The sequence below is a fragment of the Diadema setosum genome, chromosome 2 (assembly GCF_964275005.1).
Source record: "Diadema setosum chromosome 2, eeDiaSeto1, whole genome shotgun sequence".
Classification (NCBI taxonomy): Eukaryota; Metazoa; Echinodermata; class Echinoidea; order Diadematoida; family Diadematidae; genus Diadema; species Diadema setosum.
In genome coordinates this window covers 4,533,618-4,555,399 of record NC_092686.1, presented here as the reverse complement: position 1 = coordinate 4,555,399, position 21,782 = coordinate 4,533,618, and the positions used below count along the sequence as shown (strand labels likewise).

At 37.8% G+C, this 21,782-nt stretch overlaps 2 protein-coding genes across 2 annotated transcripts; both read right to left on the bottom strand.

The window, feature by feature from the left end:
* Positions 1–214: 214 nt before the first annotated feature.
* On the bottom strand, positions 215–1,264 carry LOC140237779 (uncharacterized). The gene has a single exon (XM_072317718.1). The coding sequence runs from the start codon at positions 1,262–1,264 to the stop codon at positions 215–217; it is 1,050 nt and encodes a 349-aa protein (XP_072173819.1).
* A 3,729-nt stretch (positions 1,265–4,993) lies between these two features.
* Positions 4,994–18,646, bottom strand: LOC140237770 (uncharacterized). Its single transcript, XM_072317707.1, has 8 exons — positions 18,560–18,646; positions 12,532–12,732; positions 10,102–10,475; positions 8,436–8,543; positions 7,774–7,903; positions 6,881–6,997; positions 5,996–6,148; positions 4,994–5,095 (listed from the first exon to the last, which is right to left on the bottom strand). The coding sequence occupies exons 1-8, from the start codon at positions 18,644–18,646 to the stop codon at positions 4,994–4,996; spliced, it is 1,272 nt and encodes a 423-aa protein (XP_072173808.1).
* Positions 18,647–21,782: the final 3,136 nt, after the last annotated feature.

Genomic DNA, 21,782 nt, shown 5'->3' with positions numbered 1-21,782 from the left:
AAAGCATCAAGGGCTTGTATTTGCACTATTTGCGATGGTTAACACATGATAGCATTTTCTTTATCCAAATCAATTGCATACATTGCATATACAGATAAAAAAATCTCTGTATTCAACGTCTTCTTGGATAAGTGATTGAAGGAAAACGGAGGGAAGAATTATTACATAAGGAAAAAAAAAAACCCACAAGAACAGCGAGAATAATACAGTCTCCTCATGGCATGAACCCTTCACTGATTTCGGGTAAGTCGGTTCTGATTTCATCATTTTCACACTCTCCGGTCTGTGTTGTTGGCTCAGTGGTAATGGACATATCCTCCTCGTCGCCTTCTGGTTTCCTGCCACCTCGACGACCAAATGGACGACCACCTCGGTTACCATGGCGACCACCCTTGTCCGGACGTTGGAAGGGATTACCATTTTCTCCTTCGCCACGTCGCCCACCGTCACGTCCAGATTGATCACGACGGTCCCATCGATCTGAGAAGACGTTTTCCTCCTCGGTACAATTACGTTTGCAGGGATGATGACGACGATGAGATTGTCTACCAAATGGTGCATTCTCGATGCGAGTGTCATTGTTGTCTCCTTCTCCATCATAATCTTCGCTCTCATTACACTTTGCACAGTGAGGACTGCGGTTTCTATGGTGACGGAACCTGAAAGGGAGGATACTGGTACCGTTGTTATCTCCTTCTTCAGATTCCTCACTCTCATTACGCCTTCCATGGTGATGTTGATGATGGTGGTGTGAGTGTTGCCTCCCGTGGTGACGACCAGAGAAATCTTCCTCACCGTCAGTTTCATTTGCTCTATCTGATCTCCTACCACCATCAAATGGCATTGGTGACATATCCCGTTCCGGTCCTCCTTGTCTGCCTCCCTCTCGTCTTCCTCCATGTCCAAAGAACGGTTTACCACATCTCCATCTGAAGCCCCCTTGTCCTCCGAACTCACCTCCTTCACCTCCCTCTACGCCTTGTATCCCTTGGCCGACTGAGAATTGTTCTCCTGGTCGAGAACGTCCCTCATTCCTACGACCACCATCTCGTCGTCCTCCTCCACGCTGCTCTAGATTAACCTCAGTTTGGCGGTCACCGGGTCCTCCATGGCCCCCAGGACGATCAGAAGGTCGACCCCGCCCTGGTCGGTTTTCTTGTCTGAAGACACAGACTGAAGAAGTAGAAATTGAAGCAGTCGTTACTGAATTCCCCGAAATCGATGACGGCTTCTTGGCGTGAGCAGGCTTTCCTCGTGTTTTCATCCCCCAAGGACTTGCCAAACATTAGAATTTTGTTATCAGTCCTGCTATGCTTATTTTATAAAATATGACACTAATTTGGTCGTTCCAAATTCTATGTCACATACCTCGAGTAGCAATCACCTTCTATCTCCAAGATGCCAAAATAACACTGTAGTCCAACTTCTCATATCTTTCGATTGCACTCAGAACTTTTGATTATCTCCCATAGAACGTGTACCCGACTGTCTAGAAAATGCTATAAACCCTATCTTATTTTATTTTGTTCATATAATAGGTCGCAGATTTTTTCTTTGAAATACAATTTGAAATTATCATGATTTGTCTTATTTGCTGCCACTTTGTTCAAGTGGGACCCCAGTTAATATGTACAAAATAAACTGCATAATTCATTATGTACCACATTGCAATACTTTCCTTACTACCGCGTTGTTCCTTCTTTACTTTTATGTGCCCTTGATAGAACAGGAGGAGACAAAGTGAACAAAATCTACATTTATTGCCATGACAGTGGTATGTGGGTCTGTGAGTATACGTTCGTAAAGAGGAACTGCGATGTAATTCAAATAGACAAAGAAAAGAAACACACACTCAGTCATACAATATATATATATATATATATATATATATATATATATATACAATGTATATGTATATATATATACACATATTTAACATATATATATATATATATATATACAATGTATATGTATATATATATACACATATTTAACATATATATATATATATATATATATATATAGCGAAGAATCAAGAAATAAACTAGTAATGCATTATTTCGCCAATAAGAATGAGTTTATTGAACAACTCAATAATTGAGTTGTTCAATAAACTCATTCTTATTGGCGAAATAATGCATTACTAGTTTATTTCTTGATTCTTCGCTATATTGGAGCCAATACGTGAATTTGCAACATATATATATACATATATATATATATATATATATATATATATATACATATGTATAAGATAAATAACAAAACTGGAACAAAGTTCATGCTGTATCACCAACGGTTTATTTCTGCACACAATTTTTCGAGCGTCTCGCCGTCCTTTCTTAACATGCTTAAGTCTTGATACTGAGAGAACAATAACAATCTTTGTTCCAGTTTTGTTACTTATCTTTTTATCTTGCCAACACGTGGACTACCTAATCAACATACACACACACACACACACACACACACACACACACACATATATATAAATATATATATACACATATAAATACGTGTATGCCTTGATGCATACACGTATAGTATGTGAACGGAAGTGTGGGTATGTCTCCACAAACTACAGATAAACACATTATTGTTAAGTTGGTTACGACATCCTCTCAAGACAAAGAAAAGATTTGTATTCGCCGTCCACCGACAATCCAATGATAACACCAACAACTTTATTACGACACACAATTGGCAATGACCGGTCATCATAGATACGAACATTGATACAAAGTTTTAAGATTACAAGCTGTTGGTAACAGTCTCAGAAGTCATGGTATTCGTACTTATTATGGACACTTTAAAGCTACTTCTCTGTGCCACTCTGGAGTTTCACTCTAAAAACACAAATGTTAAATTAGCATTTAAAAGGGCCGAGGAGTGGCAACATTTTGAAAGTGTTGGTTTTCCTGCTAGATTCAACATTTAAGATGTTATTTTAAAAGTTGGATGCAACGCTTCAAAATATGCTGTCACTCCTCGGATCTTTTAAATGTTGATTCAACATTTGCGTTTTTAGAGTGTATCGAGTTAAGGTTATGTTGTAGTTTGATCGCATAAACCTGCAGTTGTACAAAATCAGTCCTTTGGACGGAATACATCAGTCAATGGGAAATTATTTAAAAAATGAAAGTTACAAAAGAAATACCAAAATATATCCTGTATCCTACTTGGATCCCTGTTTTACATCACTGTCAAGGTACCCTACGTGGTTCTTCACATTGTTGTTAGTTTTTTTTTACTAATCACATAGGGAGAAAAATGGATATATCGATGTAGATTTTGATTCATCCAGGTAGTATGCTAAAAGCGTGTAAATTAAATCTGTTCGACTGGACTTACTTATGAAAATCACGGAGAGAACAGTTTCGTGACTCGTCCGAGTCACTTCTTCAGCTCTGTCTGGCTGGCGAGCATTCACCCGTGGACGAGTCACGAAACTGTTCTCTCCGTGATTTTCACAAGTAAGTCCAGTCGAAGAGATTTAATTTACACGTTCCTAATGGATGATTTAAATATTGGAAAGTGGGTAAAGATGGTAAAACTGCCTGCATATTGGGTGGAACTAATACAACAGATATAAAACAACCACGAGAGGAATTGGATTAAAAAAACAGTCTCAAGTTAAAAAGCCGCAATTTACAATGGTGTGACCGTGGATGATCGCTTGAGAGGTAATTATCACATTCAACCCTTATATAACAAATTTGAGACATTTTTTTTTCTTTTCACAATAGTAGCCACGCTTGGTTCAAACACATAAGATTTGAAACAGCATAAACAGTGATAAAGGCAGTCCTCTTAATAGCACAATGTATTATTGGTACATAATGTATTATATTTGCTTCCGCCAACTGGAACAGCGATACATAGTTACGTAAACGATTCATAACTGCAGACAATGGAACCACTATGACATTGACAATAAAAACACATGGGTACTGACCTGCATTGCATTGAAAAAGGACATCCGTGGTATAGGACCATGGATAAGATGTTCAACACACAAAAGTCAGCGAAACATACAAAAGAAGGTACAAACCAAAAACTTCCGCTGTGCCTGTGCCTGAATGGTATATATTCATACCACGATACGATTATGTTATCCGCATATACACACACGCATATATATATGTACATCCTGCTGCGTAAATATGCACATTTTATTTACCACTTCATTTATGAAATCTTTTCAACAAATCACGTTCTTGACAGATCAAAGAATAGTAAGACTATAGCCACGCAGTACATGCATATCTACCAAGTTTTGTGAAGATACCTTGAGCAATTTTCGAGATATGGAGACAAATGAAAATTAAGCATTTTCACTTGACGTTTGACCCCGTGGATCGAAACTTTTCCTAGAGAATCTTTATCTGGTAATACATGCATACAATAAATCTCAAGAAAGTACCTTCAAGCATTGCATATATAGATACGGGGGAAATGTGGAAATTTTAAGAATGTTAATTTTGAACTAAAACTTCGACCTTGAGCATGTGCTCCAAAACGTTGATACGTATAACATCGTCCACTCATAAATACATACGCCAGCTTAAAATATATATATATATATATATATATATATATATATATTACGGACGTAAAGACGGACAAAAGGACGGACGGACAACCGTGGCGGAGGCAAAAAACAAACAAACAATGCTTAAGACTCGGAATGCAGTGAATCATAACTGTAAGTGTACTTAGGATTCGATACAAATATACCTGGATGCTAAAAAACGTGTGGGTGTATGCGTGCGCTCTAATTTACTGAATATGTAATTCAGCACATGCATTTCTCAGACTCTGTGCTATTTCTATACGAAGTGTACATAGGCCTTACTCTTTATCAGTTCACGAAACGCCTCTTTTATGTTTAGACTTCCTCCTCTTTTTTATTAGGGTGTGGGGGGGGGGGGATCGATGCATCAGCAGCCTGAAGTTTTGCGGTAGTCTCTTAAATCTCCCCATTGTTACTGACTTATTTCTCCGAGCCTGCAGCAACGTGAAGAACTTCTACCAGATCCATAGGAAGAAATACCAAGGTGAGTTCTCGACCGGCATTACGTAACATGTTCTGAACCTGAGCAAGAACACAAGAAGTGTAGAATTCTGGTAGGATCATCATACATGTAGAATAATACAAGTTCATCTCAAGATATGATCTCGCCAATCTAGCTACAGGGAACTTTAAAACGAACCCCAGAAGACATGGCAATGTAAAATGGTACAGGGATTGTGCGTACGTGCGTGCGTTGTTGTTTTGTTGTGTGTGTGTGTGTGTGTGTGTGTGTTTGTGTGTGTTTGTTTGTGTTCGTGTTTGTTTTATAATCTTCTACCGTTTTTTATTCCAGGCCTTAGAATCATTGTTCAAAGCAGAACATATTCCTCGAGAAACTTGATTGTTTGAAAAGCTAACGCATTGGCGGAAAAGAATGGAGTTGTTGAAGGTAGGCCCATGAAGCTTCTCCTGCTGGTCTACAAAGTAGTCAACAATAGAGCTCCAGAGTACTTTGGGGAGTGTCTGGTACGACACTCTCACTCTAGGCGCACTCGTCTTTCATCATCCGTTACCTTTACTCAACCACACACGAGAAAACTAGCTGGCGATGCAGCTTTCTCTTCTTCTGCTCCTAGGCTGTGGAATAAGCTCCCTCCTCTTCTCAAATCATCACCAACACTAGATCATTTCAAACAAAACTTGAAGACTTATTTATTTTGATGTCCCTATACGTATGTCCACTGGACTTGTACTGTCACTGCCTGGTATTTTGTATATATTTTATCTCCTATGGCGACCAGGGATGACATGTCATAGCGTTTTGTATCCAGTGGAAAAGGCGCTCTATAAATATCTATTATCATTATTATTATTATTATTATTATTATTATTATTATTATTATTATTATTATTATTATCATTACTATTATTATTACTATTATTTTGAAAGTTTTGCGATGACCTGGAGGCTTCCAAACTCACCTCTTCGTGAGAGCAATCCAGTGGCACGGGGTTTCGATTAATCTCAACCAGACCGAGGTTGATCTTCTCCTCATCTTTAGAAAACTTGGCAGAGAATTGGTTTGATATCTGGCCACTCAAGACAAGGAGTCCACTGCCGTTGAATTTTGTGACCTGACGTGTGGAATAGGTTTGTATTTGTAATTATGTATACGTATATGTATAAGCGTACACGTTATACAAACATACATATACACACATATACATATGCTTGTATATATTATAATTATATGGAGATTATAAGAAATTATAAGTTTGAAAGGGACATTACTCTCAAATGCTCCCTTCAATCATATGCCTTTCGGCCCACAGCTTCAGCAGCTTCTTCCATGACGCAGTATTCATTTAAAAGACTGTTTAAACAAAGCTGTTATTTGTAAATGACACAACCAACTTTATTCTGTGATATCCAATCATTCCTGCACATAATAGCGATTTAACTGATATTTTTGCATTCTGGTAAATACATGTTTTGGCATATTGATATATTATTTTTGTTATTTTGCAATGTACAGCATATCTATGTTTTCATCTGTACATACGTTTTGCTATACAATGTACACATGTTCATCAATATTATTCAGGGCCCCATGGAAAACCACTACTTATTGGCGAATGGGCTACCCTGACAAAAGATTAAAAAGCAAATAAAAATAAATAGAAAGTCATGATTTCCCAAGAGAATAAACAAAGAGAGTCTTGATAACATGATGCACCGTAACAATATCATAAATCCAATATCATACAGCAATATAAATAATTATTTGAAATAATTCGACATAATTGATATCATTATCATCTTGAATACATAGCGAAATCTGCATTTGAATTCATATTCATACTCACCTCAACTCCGAAACTGTCACTCTCAAACTCAGCTCCGAGGGCCTCAATCCGTCCATCTTCCGGTAGGTTGACGTAACACATCACACCTTGAGGGACTCGCAACAGTTGAAGTTCCACCTGCAGGCCATTAAAAAAAAAAAAACAACAACAACAACAACAGCATGAGACTCTCTATATCTTTTTTTTTCTTTTGCACAAAATATTGATTTGCAAAGATTTTGGCTTCCACGTGGTATTTTTTTTTTTATTATTATATGCTGATTGATGTGTATCACAAATATACATAGTCACAAGTTAGCAGTCTGTATACTACGGAACAGTATTTGTGTTTTCTTGGATTTCTTTTTTTAAAGGCATGCACTGTTTTCTTTGTAGTGCACAACCTTAGGCAATTACTATGAACTCACTTGAGGGAAATTAATGTTACGATTAGGGTTTTGGACTTAAAGACACCAAATGCAGAATTTCCCTAGTGCAGTGCTTTCCTTCCGTATCTTCCATGTCATGCGTCTGAAATCAACTCTCATTACAATGTGATATTTTTCACTTTATCTCTCCCATAACAAATTATGGAGATAAAATATGCAAAAAGGGTTGAATTGGTACCTTGTTATACTCAATGAAAGTGCATTGTAAGAAATTTGTCATGCAGGGAACTCAATATTCAAGCGTCGTTTCAGGTACTCTAAAATGTGGAGAATTCTGTCATGAGATTTTCTAAACGTTATGAACTCCAACCATAATCATCTTATAATTTTACCTTACCCAGGCCCTCAGCTTGGCGGAAGAAAATACATTTGGGCTAAACACAACTTTTATCACAACTGAAATTAGTTATGTTTCATTCCAGACCATCGTGGTGAGAATTACGGAAAGAAAGAAAGAAAAACTACCTCGTGTTTCACGGCACATTTGAAGGTATCGTAGCAGTCGTGAGTGGTATATAGAGCTTTATTGTCTGCTCGAAGTAACACATCGCCTACATGAAGCTTCTTAGCCAATGACGTGGATACACCGGCAACACTATACCGTCGTGAGGAAAAAGAAGCACAATATATTTATATACACACATATACTATATAAAATATAAAATCCAGCCCAGCTACCCCAATAGGCAAAACGGCGAAGGTCCGAAGTCCAAAGGCTGATTAAAGGGGCTTAATGTTTTGTTGTCATCACTTAGCATACATGTTTGAAGACATCTCCGCCAAGTTTGCATGAGTTTAAGCATTCTCCTGCCATTATATCGAAGCCTGTTTCAGCTGACAAATTGCTATTGAGTTACTTAATTAAATCGGTGTCTTGAACTGTCAATGCGTGCTCACATCAAAACGGCAACTGCTCACCTCGAACTTTCCAAAAGGAAAAAAAAAACAATATTAGAGCATAATCAACACTATACTCTTATTTTTACAGCTGTTTAAAACTTTATTACAGATGAACATCGATATTCATTATCAACTTTCTTTTATGTCGTCTTTCGACAAAACTTTTACTTTTACATCTTAACTTCATCTGATACCGACGGTGTCAGTTGGGTCATTTTGAAACTTACACCAAGGATTGTTTGTGGCACGCCAGCTTGAGGGATTTTTGACTGATATCAGTGGCACGTAGGGTCTGTTCGATGCCATCTTCTCTGTGCTGGTCTCGTCGAAATTGCCTGCAGTGACATCATGAATAATGACCAGAACAATATTAAATTATATCATATTATATGGCATTAAATGGGTTTGTCAAATACCGGTTAGTGATTGGCTAAACACAGTAACGTGATGGAGGCACATTGGTTATGTTCGCCCATGGGCAGAACATTTTTGTAATGTTCTCCCATGGGAAAACATTTTCACGTAACAAATGACAAACGATACCAAACGATACCAAACGATTGAACGATCATATTTCCACGCAATCGATAGGATATATTTGCCTATTCCATACAATGTTACAAAAACAAATTTGAATAACCCATATGATACAACAGATGATGACTTTTGTTGTCGGGAACATGTACCAAACGTTCCATCCTCAGGGTTTGAAATGCTATTTCGGTAGGCTTAAGTCCTTCGGGTGGAACATTCGGTATGTTCCCTCCCCCGCCAGTCATCATCTATATATGTAACAACATGTTGTAGAATATCAATCTGTAATACATTGTAGTAAATAGTGTGTTCAGGAAATCTTTTAATTGTAATTGGTCGAACTGGTAATTGATATTCATTGATTTCGTTCTAAATTTTCCGTTGGGAACTTTGCTTTCTTTATCGTTATTTTTACACGGGAATTCCTTGTTAAACAAATGGGAATGAGTGAAATAAATGTTGCGAAACAATGACAAGAACAAATGTTAAATGCTTTTTCGTATACTACACTAGCCAGTATACACTCACGTGCTATTCGTGTTCATAAATAAAACTGCACTGGGACTAATAACGCATTAGTCATGCACTCTAAAAACGCAAATGTTGAATCAACATTTAAACGGGCCGAGGAGTGACAGCATTTTTGAAGTGTTGCATCCAACTTTTAAGATAACATTTTAAATGTTGAATGTAGCAGGAAAACCAACACTTTGAAAATGTTGTCACTCCTCGGCCCTTTTAAATGCTAATTCAACATTTGTGTTTTTAAAGTGTGCATACATAGTGTAGAATAATGCATTCAATATGTTCTGTCACCTGCAGAACACAATACAGGAGGTCATCTTTCCTACCGAGAACCATAAAGGACTGGAACAGTCTTCCAGAGGAAGTAGTGGCTGCTCCAACCCTTGACACACGTATGTCAAGGGTCAGCAACTAACAAACTATCATTGGGCATTGTGCAGTGTAAGTAGCAGTTTCGAAGGTCAACGCAGGACAGGTCAGGCTTTGTTTGCACCCCTAGTGCAATGATAATCAGTTACTATGTGGGCCTCTTCGGCAAGACAAGACATGTTTCGTTGACTGTTTTAACCAAGAGCATCAAATGTCGCGTGTTGTTGAGGTGACACGCAACCTGCGGCACCTATACAAAGACCTTCGAAAATTTTTAAAGTTCCCTTTATGATGCAAGTAGTTGCACATGTACGACTAAAATAAAACAGTGCTGATGAGAATCAAATTCATAATTTTCATTAAAAAAGACATGGTAGAGACTATTGAAGGAAGTACTTGAATTGACAACGAATTTAATCAGAATGAATTACTGAGAAAACTCGGTTACTCGGGCATCAATCTCACATCACATAGTCACTAAGGGTTTCGTCGCTCCTTAACTCCTTCACCGCAGCATTCGATGCACGTCTGTTGTCCACCTCATCCTCGTTAAGATTGATGGCGCTCTGTCTTTGGGGAGGCAGGTTGTAGACATGTGACACATCGGATGTGCTTCTACTTCTAAGTAGGTAGCTTGGTCCCACTGTCTGGGTGGAGATGTAGTCAGAAGCGCTACCCATCGTGTCCATGGAATGCCCGATAGTGATTCGCTTCGTCACCTGCGTAGGAGCATCAGGAGTCACGGAAGGACGCTGGGGAGCATCAGGAGGGGGTTCGTACGGGTCATCGTAGATGGCGGTGTATTCCTCTTCCGGAATATCGGGAACCTTTCGCGTCAACTATAAATAATTGCAACAATTGGGGAAGAAATAATCATCTTCTTCAAGTTGTTGATTTCTTCAAGTTGATTTCATTTCATTTTCAACAAACAAATAATTAAGAATACAATGAAATGTTCATAATGTCACGAGATCAGTTCAACTCATCTCGTAAAGCAGTATGAGTTTTCCACATCAAGTATCAATACTTGAGAATAAAAGAATAAAACTTTTGTCGTCTGATTTTACGTGAAATAATTTGTTAAACGGGGCCTTCAAACTATCTGTCTATAATAACAACCAGAGATAGCTTTGTGCATCAAAACTCGTTTTCAAAGCTTTCCTATTACAAGACTTTTTTTCCTTCTAACGTCTGCTATTCCTAGTGACGAAGCTCAGCAACTAAATGAAAGGTAACTTCACAAATAACCAATGTTGGTAGAAATTCTTTTTTTCTTCTTTCAAATAACATATACAATAGCTATAAGCCAATGTCAAATGTGAGCTATGCTTTCGAATGCATTCTATTGCTGAATTATTTAAAGTTTCGATACTTTCGGAATGAGGGTCTAGAAACATCTGCTCAGCTTAATCTTCTTCGAAAAAAAAAAGGAAAAATAATGCTTTCATGTGGTTATTTTTTCTCTGCATAGCAACACATCAAATGTATGAAATAAAAAAGGTTGTGATCTCACCGGCCTAAGCTGGTAAGGGCTCTCTACGTAAGAATCAATTCTTTGTGTGAACTCCTTCAACTTCTCCCTGTAGATGACCAGCAAAGCAAATTATGCATTAATATTTAAAAAATGGTTATTGTGCGACATTTAATCAATTCACACGTGCATCTGTTAGTCAGGTCGCTTAGTGAAATTGCCGTTACACGGCAGATAAAAGCATCAAATTTGGCACACGGATTCCTTGAGGACTATTAAACAATATTAGAGTAGGTGCCCTCCGGGATTTTTTTAGAAAAACACTAAAAAGATCAAATTTCAAAATGGCCGACACTTAATTGGCAAAACCCTCACTTTTCATGTCATATGGGTGATACGATGACAATATATTACATTTTTGTGTATTTTTGGTTTGCTTTAGAACCTTGGCTTGAACATTGCGTTAGGAGCATTATATTCTTGTGTAATGTAAAGTCTCTGAACTGCTGGGGGAGGGGTAGGGCAAAAGGGGCGGCCCCCTTTAAAAAAAATGGCTGTTCGCTTGTTCTTTTGCGTGCTTTTTTTTTTCTCGTTTTGCTCTATACGCGGCAGATAAAAGCATAAAATTTGGCGCACGGATTCCTTGAGGACTAGGAAACAATATTAGAGTAACCACAGACACACACACAGACACAAACACACACATACAAGATCAAATTTCAAAATGGCCGACACTTATGGTAAACCCCTCACATTTCATGTGATATTACTTATAGATAGGTGATACGATGACAATACTAGGGGATATCTTTAATTTTGGTTTGGTTTAAAACCTGAATTTGGACATTGTTTATATTTTTGCGTAATGTGAGGTCTCTGAACGGCTGGGGGAGGGGGTAAGGCAAAGGAGGCGGCCCTCAAATTAAAAAGTGGTGCTTCGCTTATTCTGTTGCGTATTTTTTTTTTTCCGTCTTGCTTTATACATGGCGGATAAAAGCATCAAATTTTGCGCATGGATTCCTCATAAGAGTAAGAGTCCTTCTGCAATTTTTAAGGAAAAAACAATACACACACGAAATCAAATTCCAAAATGGCCAGCACTTATGGCAAACTCCCCGCTTTTCATGCCATATGGGTGATTCGATGACAATGTTTGTATATCTTTAACAAAGATATACAAACATTGTCATCGAATCGGTGATATCTTTAGTTTGGCTTAGAACATTAATTTGGACATTGTGGTAGAGCATTGTTTACATTTTTGCGTAATATAAGTGTCTGAACTGCGGGGGGGGGGGGGGGGCAAAAGGGATGGGACCCCCGTAAAAAAAAAAAAAAAAATGCTGCTTGCTTGTTCTTTTGAGTGCTTTTTTTTTTTTCGTTGTTCTCTTACACGGCGGATAAAAGTTTGAAATTCGGCACACGGATTCCTTGAGATCATGAAACAATATTAGAGTAGAAGCCCTCTCATCTATGTTTTCTGGCGTCTGGCCTGCCTTGCGAGTGTCAATTGCAGTTGTACTGGCCATTAGTAAGGTGACATTGAGCTCTGTGTTCATGTCCCGAATATTTTTATCTGCGTTGGATGTTGACACTTCATGGAGGACATCCTCCAGCCTCTCCTCCTTTCTCACAGAAGAAACATTTTTGAATATCAAATGCTTTGCGCTTAGTCGGCCTTTTCTGATCTTCATTCTTGGGGTGTGAACTCTCTTTTTCTTTGTGTTCTCCAATTTAGAATTATTGAATGTCGAATGGTAAGATTTGTGCCATTGAGCTGAGTGTGTAACAAAGCTTTCAACAGTTTCTTCACTCCAAAGCAGAGTTCAATTGGAACAGCATTAATGGCTCGGAACTGTTCAGCACTGGACAGGAATGACTTGTAGGCATCTGTCTTGTCACCACTTGCCCTTGAACTCTTCAAGAGACACTTAAAGAGTTGAGCGGTGTCTTGCTGGCAAATCACACAACTATCCCATGCACTTAAATACCATGATGGATCACATTCTTAAGAGCAAAAGTATTGGAATTTAATCCAATTATTGTAAAAGCTTTGATATCCATCGCATCATTTCATTTAAGGTGGATTGGAGTAATGTTGTTATGCATTTGGCAGAAAAGACATTTCTGGTAAAAATTGATCTCTAAGTATGTACTCGTATAATATTGCCTTGGAATGTTACAGCAGAAAGCACATGTACATGAAAAAGGTAATCCTCTGGGGTAAAAAAAAAGGACATTATACAGTTTCTTGTAAAGCGACTATGATAGTCAGCTAGTTCCTTTCGTCTAATGAAACATTCTGCAAAATAAACCTCCCTCAGAATGCAAACGCAACTTTAAACATCTTTAACACAAATATATATTATGGCCAGCACAACTATATGACAAGACATCGTGTCTATTTTTTTTTTTTTTTTTTGTCGTCATTTGGTGCAATTATCAGTGAAATTCCTGGTAAAAGATAAAGCTCACCCATAATCTCAGAAGGGAAATTTTCTGGTATACTGAGACACATATCTGTGGCACAAGAAGAAAGTAGTAGCAGTAGAATGCACCCCCCTTATAGCAAACGTCGTCGGGACCTGCAGCGTTTTTCCCTGTTATATCGACATTTCGATATGTTATAAACAGAACAGTAATGTATAGAAAGATAGATGAGAGTTTTGGGACCTGATTTTTACAGAGTTGTTACGAAAATTCTTACCGCGTTCGTCATCACGGGAGTGCACTGTATCTACAAATAAATGAAGACCTGAATATAAGAACGACCCAAGTCCAATTTTTGGCCAAATTCAGTTTGACACGGGGAAATTGTAGTTTATGCATGGACTCATCTTGTGTATAAATGATAAATCCTAATTGCCCCCGGAAGTGCCTGAAATGAATGAATTAAATCTTATATGAATGTAAGAATGAAGGACTTGGGTCATTCTTGCATTCATATTATAGCGCCCTCTCTCATCCTTCTCTCATCTCTATAGCAAAATATCATGTATATAAATCAAAGAACGACCCAAGTCCATATGATTTAAAGAACGACCCAAGTCCATCACACAAAATGGCCTCTCCACATTAAATGTAAATATTGATTGTCATGATAATATATGTTCTAATTTGTACATACAATGTTGCCTTCCCATCACAGTTAGATAGAATATTATTGGACAAATAAAAAAAAAATGAAGTTTTTTTTTTTTTTTAAGTTTACTCGAAATGGTCTTCTATGGACTTGGGTCGTTCTTATATTCAGATCCTCAAATTTTACTGCACTGAAAAATAATTTCAGTGTAAAATGGTTCTTAGAGTCTCAGAGCATGGGAGCAGCAGGGGTGGATCCAAGAATTCCGTGAGGGGGAGAGGCGCCTTTACAAAATTAAAAGGGGCGCATTAATGCCCTCCCCCTCCATTTTTTTTTTGTTTGTTTTAACAAAGAATAGAAGGGGCGCGCCCGTTGCGCCTCCGCCCAGATCCGCCACTGAGTAGGAAAACTGTTTATTTCAGAAACTATCTCCTGTCTATTTAAACTGCATACATATATTTGATTAGTATATAATATATGTCTACAATATTTGATCGGTAATTAATTCTACCAACGCCATGTTTCAGATGCTTTGATGTTGATCATGGTCTCAAGTTTGGGTTTATGTTTTCAGTTCCATGGCAAATAAATCATTTCACAACAGATCTGAACTTATTCGTTATCACATTCCCTTACTTATGCAATACAGTATATTATAAAGAAATATCAAAACTCAGCATTTTCACCCTAAAATCGAAAAATTCCAGAGGGCTCCTACTCTAATATCAATGAGTATAGATCCTAGGGGATCACCTCTCCAAATTCGGTGCTTTTATCGGCTCTGTATTACGGTAAGCCCAAATTTTGACATTATGCGACCTGACAATGTACTGGTGAACGTCACAAGACCAACGCCCATTATCATTACAGCCCATGATTTATACAGCTCACGAGATACATAATTATCCCAAGAGTCATACAGCCCAGGAGTTCGACATTATTTACATGTATAGAAAATGACTGCCGGGGGAGAGAACATACCGAATGTTCCACCCGAAGGGTTTGACATGCTATTGAGGGAGGTTATAAGTCCCGAGACGAAGTCGAGGGCAGTGGCGTATCTAGGGGGGGGGGGGGGCAAGGGGGGCACGTGCCCCCGGCGCCACTCCTTGGGGGCGCAAAAAAAAACCGAGAAAAAAAAACAGAAAAAAAGGAAAAAAGGGAAAAAACGAAGAAGAAGAAGAAAAAAAAAAAAGAAAAGAAAAGAAGAAGGGAAAAACCTCGTCCGGAAGGGGGGGGGGGGGGAGGGAGAATGGTGGGGGGGGGGGGCAGAAAACCAAATCAAACAAGATAAAAACAAAACATGATGACGCGGACAAAATGACAATGTTTATTGTGTTCACACAAAAATTCCATGTTTAATTTGTAAGCTAAAATACACAAATTTTCGGCTCGGTCGCTGCGCTCGCTCGCCAAAATTTATATAAAAAAGAAGGTAAGAACAAAACGTGATGATGACAAAATGACAGTGTCTATTGTGTTCACACATGTCATTTTATATTTAGCAGGCAAAATGTTACACGAAGCAGCGGCTGCAATTTCTTTCGTTCTGAAGCGATCGCCGATTGGATCAAAAGAAGGCGCCAATAACGGTTTCGAACATACGGGGAGAGGGGGGGGGGTGCGCAAAAAAAAAAAACAAAAAAAAAACGAATCAAACAAGATAATAACAAAACGTAATGATGTCGCGGAAATATACAAATTTCGGCTCACTCGTTCGTACTAATTTAGAGTATTTTTTCAAGTCCTCAGTTTGTTGGTATAAATCGTTATCTATAAGGCCGTCACTATATCTTGATTAGTATTGTAAGATTTAATAAGCAAAAAATGACAAGAGTTTCATGATTTGTAAGCTGAAATACAAAAATTTTCGGCTCGCTCGCTGCGCTCGCTCGTCAAAATTTGTAAAAAAAAAGAGAAGAAGATAAGAACAAAACGTGACGATGACGCGGACAAAATGATAATGTCTATTGTGTTCACTCATGTCATTTTATATTAGCAGGAAAAATGTTACACGGAGCAGCGACTGCAATTTCATTCGTTCTGAAGCGATCGCCGATTGGATCAAGAGGACGCCAACGGTTTCGAACATACGGGGGAGGGGGGCGCAAAAAAAAAATAAAAAAAGATAAGAAAAAAGTAATGATGACGCAGAAATATACAAATTTCGGCTCACTCGCTCGTACTAATTTAGAGTATTTTTTCAAGTCCTCAGTTTGTTGGTATAAATCGTTATCTATAAGGTCGTCACTATAATTGTGAGATTTAATAAGCAAAAAATGACAAGAATTCCATGTTTTGTAAGTTGAAATACAAAAATTTTCGGCTCGCTCGCTGCGCTCGCTCGCCAAAATTTATATAAAAAAGATAAGAACAACACGTGATGATGACGAGGACATATACAAATTTCAGCTCACTCGCGCGCACTAATTTAGAGTATTAATTTAAAGTCCTCAGTTTTTTGGTATAAATCGTTATCTATAAGGCCGTCACTATATCTTGATTAGAATGTAAGATCTGGTAAGCAAAAAATGACAAGAATTCCAATTTTGTGAGCTGAAATACAAAAATTTTCGGCTCGCTCGCCAAAATCTATCAAAATTCATTACATTTAAATCACCCTCAAAAAGATCCCTTTTAAGTGCTTGAAAAGCATCATGTGGACTTTGTTTAAAGTCCCTACCGGGATGAGGTTGGGGTTGAACACTTTTTCAGAAATTAGAGGTGCAATTTTCGTGCTTGCCCCGGGCGCCGTTTTCCCTAGATACGCCACTGGTCGAGGGACTTACAGCCTCCCTCAATAGCATTTCAAACCCTGAGGGTGGAACGTTTGGTACATGTTCCCGACAACAAAAGTCATCATCTGTTATATTAGATGGGTTAGTCAAATACGTCAACGTCAACCACCAGCGCAACGCACTCGATCGCTCGCGCAGAGCCAAATTCACTGTGCGCGGGTCCTTCTGTCATTTGTTACGTGAAAATGTTTTCCCATGGGAGAACATTACAAGAATGTTCCCCCATGAGCGAACATAACCCAATGTTCCTCCATCACGTGACTGTGTTTAGCCAATCACTAACCGGTATTTGACTAACCCATTTAATATAAAACAGTGATTTAGGGGGTACAAACCCTTTACCCACTAAAAGTCATTGTTCTTAGGTTTTTCCCGTGATATTGGGAAAACTGGAGCTATTTGAATATTGGAATAATTTGAAATGTGAAAGATGTCATTCACACCCCAAATAAGAAAGGATTTAATGACTACATGTATTTATGTGAAGATCAATGTAAAGCTCTCATGGTAATGATATATTACCTCTAAACTGCGCGCGTGGTTGAGCTTAATATCAGGGTTTCGTTAAAAAAAACACATCGAAGTCAAAGTCAAAGTCAAAGTTAAAAACGCTGCATGAACGCACTTTAAGAACACTGCCGTTTATTCACGTGTCTTAACTCTATGTATGTATATATTTGCCGGCCTTTGCTCAAAGCCGCCTTTAATAAGTAACGATTTGATATTAAACCACGTAGGCTTACTTTGCAATTTTCTAAATGAAATCAACAAGTGAATGTAATTAACGCTAAATTTTGGGTGCTCACTTTTCGAAGACAATGTATACAACTTCAAACAAAGGATCGGAAGTCTGAATGGTGACCACCCTGCCACGTTCCCTCAAGAGATGTCGGGCATACTCCGGCAGACCGAACCTCGTTGTGTAATTGCGTATCTTGTACGTTTTTTCTACACGTCTCCCTACCTCGTTGCGTTTATACAATTGGAGACAGAGGTCCGCATTGAATACTAGTATTACTTTGAGGAAAAATATCTGCAGTTGCCATCCTGGTCTTCTCAAGGCCTAGAGTACCAAAACAAACAAACAAACAAACAAACAAAATAACGATTTCAAGAAATTCTGAAACACAAGGAAGATATTATTAAAGGTCCTAACAGGTTATTCTATGAAAATAAATTTTGAAATTGCTGAGATACCAAAAAAACAACAACAAACAAACGAGCAAAAGAAAAAACAAACAAAGTGAGCCTATAAAGGTGGATAACACCTTTATATTATGACTTTTTTGTTTTATTGATATCTCAGCCATTTCAAAAGCGCTTTTCATCAAACCCTCTGAACTTTTAACTCATCTTAGATTTGTATGCTTCTTAATATTTCATATGAGTGGTTTTTAATCTCGCAAAAAGTTAAAACCTGAATCCCGATCTCAACCAAAACTATATACTTTCCCTTTAAGGAAACGGAAAACATGAGAATGAATGGTGATACAAAAGGTATGTGACTTTAGGTCGCAGTCGAAACGTGACACTTTAACCCGGTAGTACCAACTGCATTGGCGTACAACTTACCAGGCGTGCCAGAAAGTTTGTACTTCGAACTAGAATGGACGCTGTACCTTCCCAGACATCTGGACGGGAGTCCAGCACGTCGGTCATCCTGTGAACGCCGGAACCTAATTTTGATTAGTTATAAAAGCAAAGATTATGGATGACTTACAGGAATAGAAATTACTGTTTTCTGTCGTAAAGTGTATCATATATATGAAAACGTTACGATACGTTTTGTTCTTTTGTTTTGAAGAAGTGTTCCCTGAAATCGACTACTAGAATAAGGATAATGAAATATGGTTCGTTAATCCACAAATGTGAAAATGGTGTGTACAAACCAATCTTCACAATAACGAAACTTTTTCGTTGTGGGATTAACGAACCATCAGAAATTTTACAGGTCGATGGAGACGAATGAGGTAAAGATTTTGTTTTCAAGACCTTGAATTACATTTCTTTCTTTTTAAATTCTGATTCTGTGGAAAATGTGAATTTTTCAAGCCATACTGAGATGAGAGTACTCTTTTGGGGAAAATGTAGTTACTCAATTTTGCACCTTTCGAATATTTTAGCGATAAATAGATAGATAGATATGGTATATTTCATCAAAACAAGAATAATACATAACAGCCCTAAGGTTGAATTGCGTGTCATTGCTGTAAATGTGCAAACAACACAATAATTATAACAAATCTTCCCATTAAACCAACAAACAATTATCCCCACCCCACCCCACAAAAATGGGCCTTATAATATTTACAATTATATATAATATATATATTTTTTTTTTCAAAATGCGATTTTAAATAAAAAATGTTTTACACACTAATGATCACAACTGAAAATGAAATCAATTGCTTCGGAATACTATATATACAATCATATGATATATGTTTATACATCAGCCCACTATACCGGCAACATGTGTCAAATTTCAAATCAAATGCTTAAAAAACTGTGGGGGCTAACTCAATCAACAATACACTCACAGTACATACCTATTATTTAAAGAGGTGGCCACCATCTTACATATTGCTTAAAAAAAATCCTTTGCAAATAAAAGAATTAAACTAATCCTGGGCACAAAAGTCCAGATCAGATACTCCAAGACTGAGGGAGTTGGCCAAATCAGCTGGTAATCTGTATAATTTTCATTAAAAAAAAAATAAAGTCAGATGTTCAATAACCTAGAAAATTAACCAAATCTATAACTTTTTTTTAACATAACACATTACTCAACACTCACAAAAGATAGCATTTGCAAGTCAACATACGATAAAAAGAATCACATACGCCTAATCGTAATTCAAATACTCATAAACTGCGAGTCTTCGAAATCCACAGTAATTTTACATGCTTCTCACTGAATATATATTGCTGCCATAACAGCATGTTATTCAGAATTAATAAAATATGTTCAATCTTCCGTAATTTCTGTCATTTTTTTTTTTCAAATGCACAATCTTGCAATTGAACCATTTATAGGAGAGATTACCTTTTCAGCCATGCTTCTGTTACTCATATCAATTCAGATTCATATGCTATTATGTATGATTCCATTCTCGAATGATTGCCTACTACTACAATATTGATTGATAGAGGGTAATGGTGGTGACGTATAAGCTTCCAAATTTATTACTATTCTAATTGACGGTATAATAATATTGAGACACTATATTTTAAAGAACTTTATGTTTTTGGTGATTCTTGTAAGTATAGCCAACATAATTCTTGGTGCTACACCACAACAAGGTGGAAGCTTTCCCACCTATAGCGATCCAGCGCCGTGTACGAGGGCGTTCCGGAATGATATGCATACATCGAACAAACACGAACAGGTACGATAGAGCCGAAGCTTCGAGTCGGATAACTTACGTGATCCTGATCCCAGGTAGAATGGCGGTTTCAGGACTATAATCAGACCAGGAAGTGAATGCGGGATCACTGCTCCAGCCGAAAAGAAAAAAGCGATCTTTACAAAGCGATCATTACTTTGTTTGAATTCTCTTTTTTTAAGGCATATAAGACACAATGTCAACGGATTCCACTTATTCTCCGTCCACAAGATGCAAATAAGTGTTCACGATTGGAAAGGATCCGAGGTAACTCTTGGTGAATACTTCTTGGAAAGAGAGCAAAAAATGTATGAATTGTCGTACCATTCGAGACAAACCGGTATCATTAATACATTCCACGGGGGACTGTATAGTGATTGTAAGTATACAAGCAGCCGTTCCCCAGCCAGGAATGATGTGGCTTGATAGCGCTATAAGTAAATAACAAAAAAGAGCGGGCGGGCATGTAAAATCCCCTTGGTCCAATCGCAAAGATATACTCATTAAGACTTTGGACAGTCGCCGGAACTTTGAACCAGGAAGTTCTGATGGGGATTTTCTTCAGCGTACTTGTACATTCTGCACATGTAGTCCAGAGTCAGAAAAGTTCGAAGGCTTAATTTCTATGCTTTCAACCTCTAAGCAGTGTTCAGGTTGTGGGCGGGGTGGGGAGCGTGTTGTAGCCGCATAACATGCACCGTATGCCGCGTCCCACATCGTCATTCACCAGAAATCGTGAATTGTTAATCATAATCACGTGCTTGAAATAATATTGCTTTTAATTTCCTCGTAAAAGAGGTTACGAGTCCAACAAGGCCATTTATATAATACTGATGTGAACTCGATATCAGAAAGAAAGCACTTTCAGTGTTGAAAAACAAAACAAAACAACAAGTCTGCTCAAAAGCGAAAGTCTGTAAAAACTGTAAACCGTTCGAGGGGGCCGGAAACCCACAGGCTATGAGGACATGTATAACCATTGTTCGAACACAGTCTAGGAAGTGGATATTGAAGCGGTTGTTACCGACTTCCGCAATATCAATTTTCAATGATATCGCGATATCAATTTAGCATTGCCAAAACCTAGGACAGAATATTGTAAAATTACTTTTTATTGTAGGGGTGCTGTGCAATATAACAATCTCCCTCCAAATTTAAAAGTTGTTTGTAGTCCTGCTTCATAATTTAGTAAGTTGATATCATTTGTTCCAGTTTCTTTTTTATACACTCTAAAAACACAAATGTTGAATTAGCATTTAAAAGGGCCGAGGAGTGACAACATTTTCAAAGTGTTGGTTTTCCTGCTAGATTCAACGTTTAAAATGTTATTTTAAAAGTTAGATGCAACACTTCAAAAAATGCTGTCACTCCTCGGCCCTTTTAAATGTTGATTCAACATTTGAGTTTAG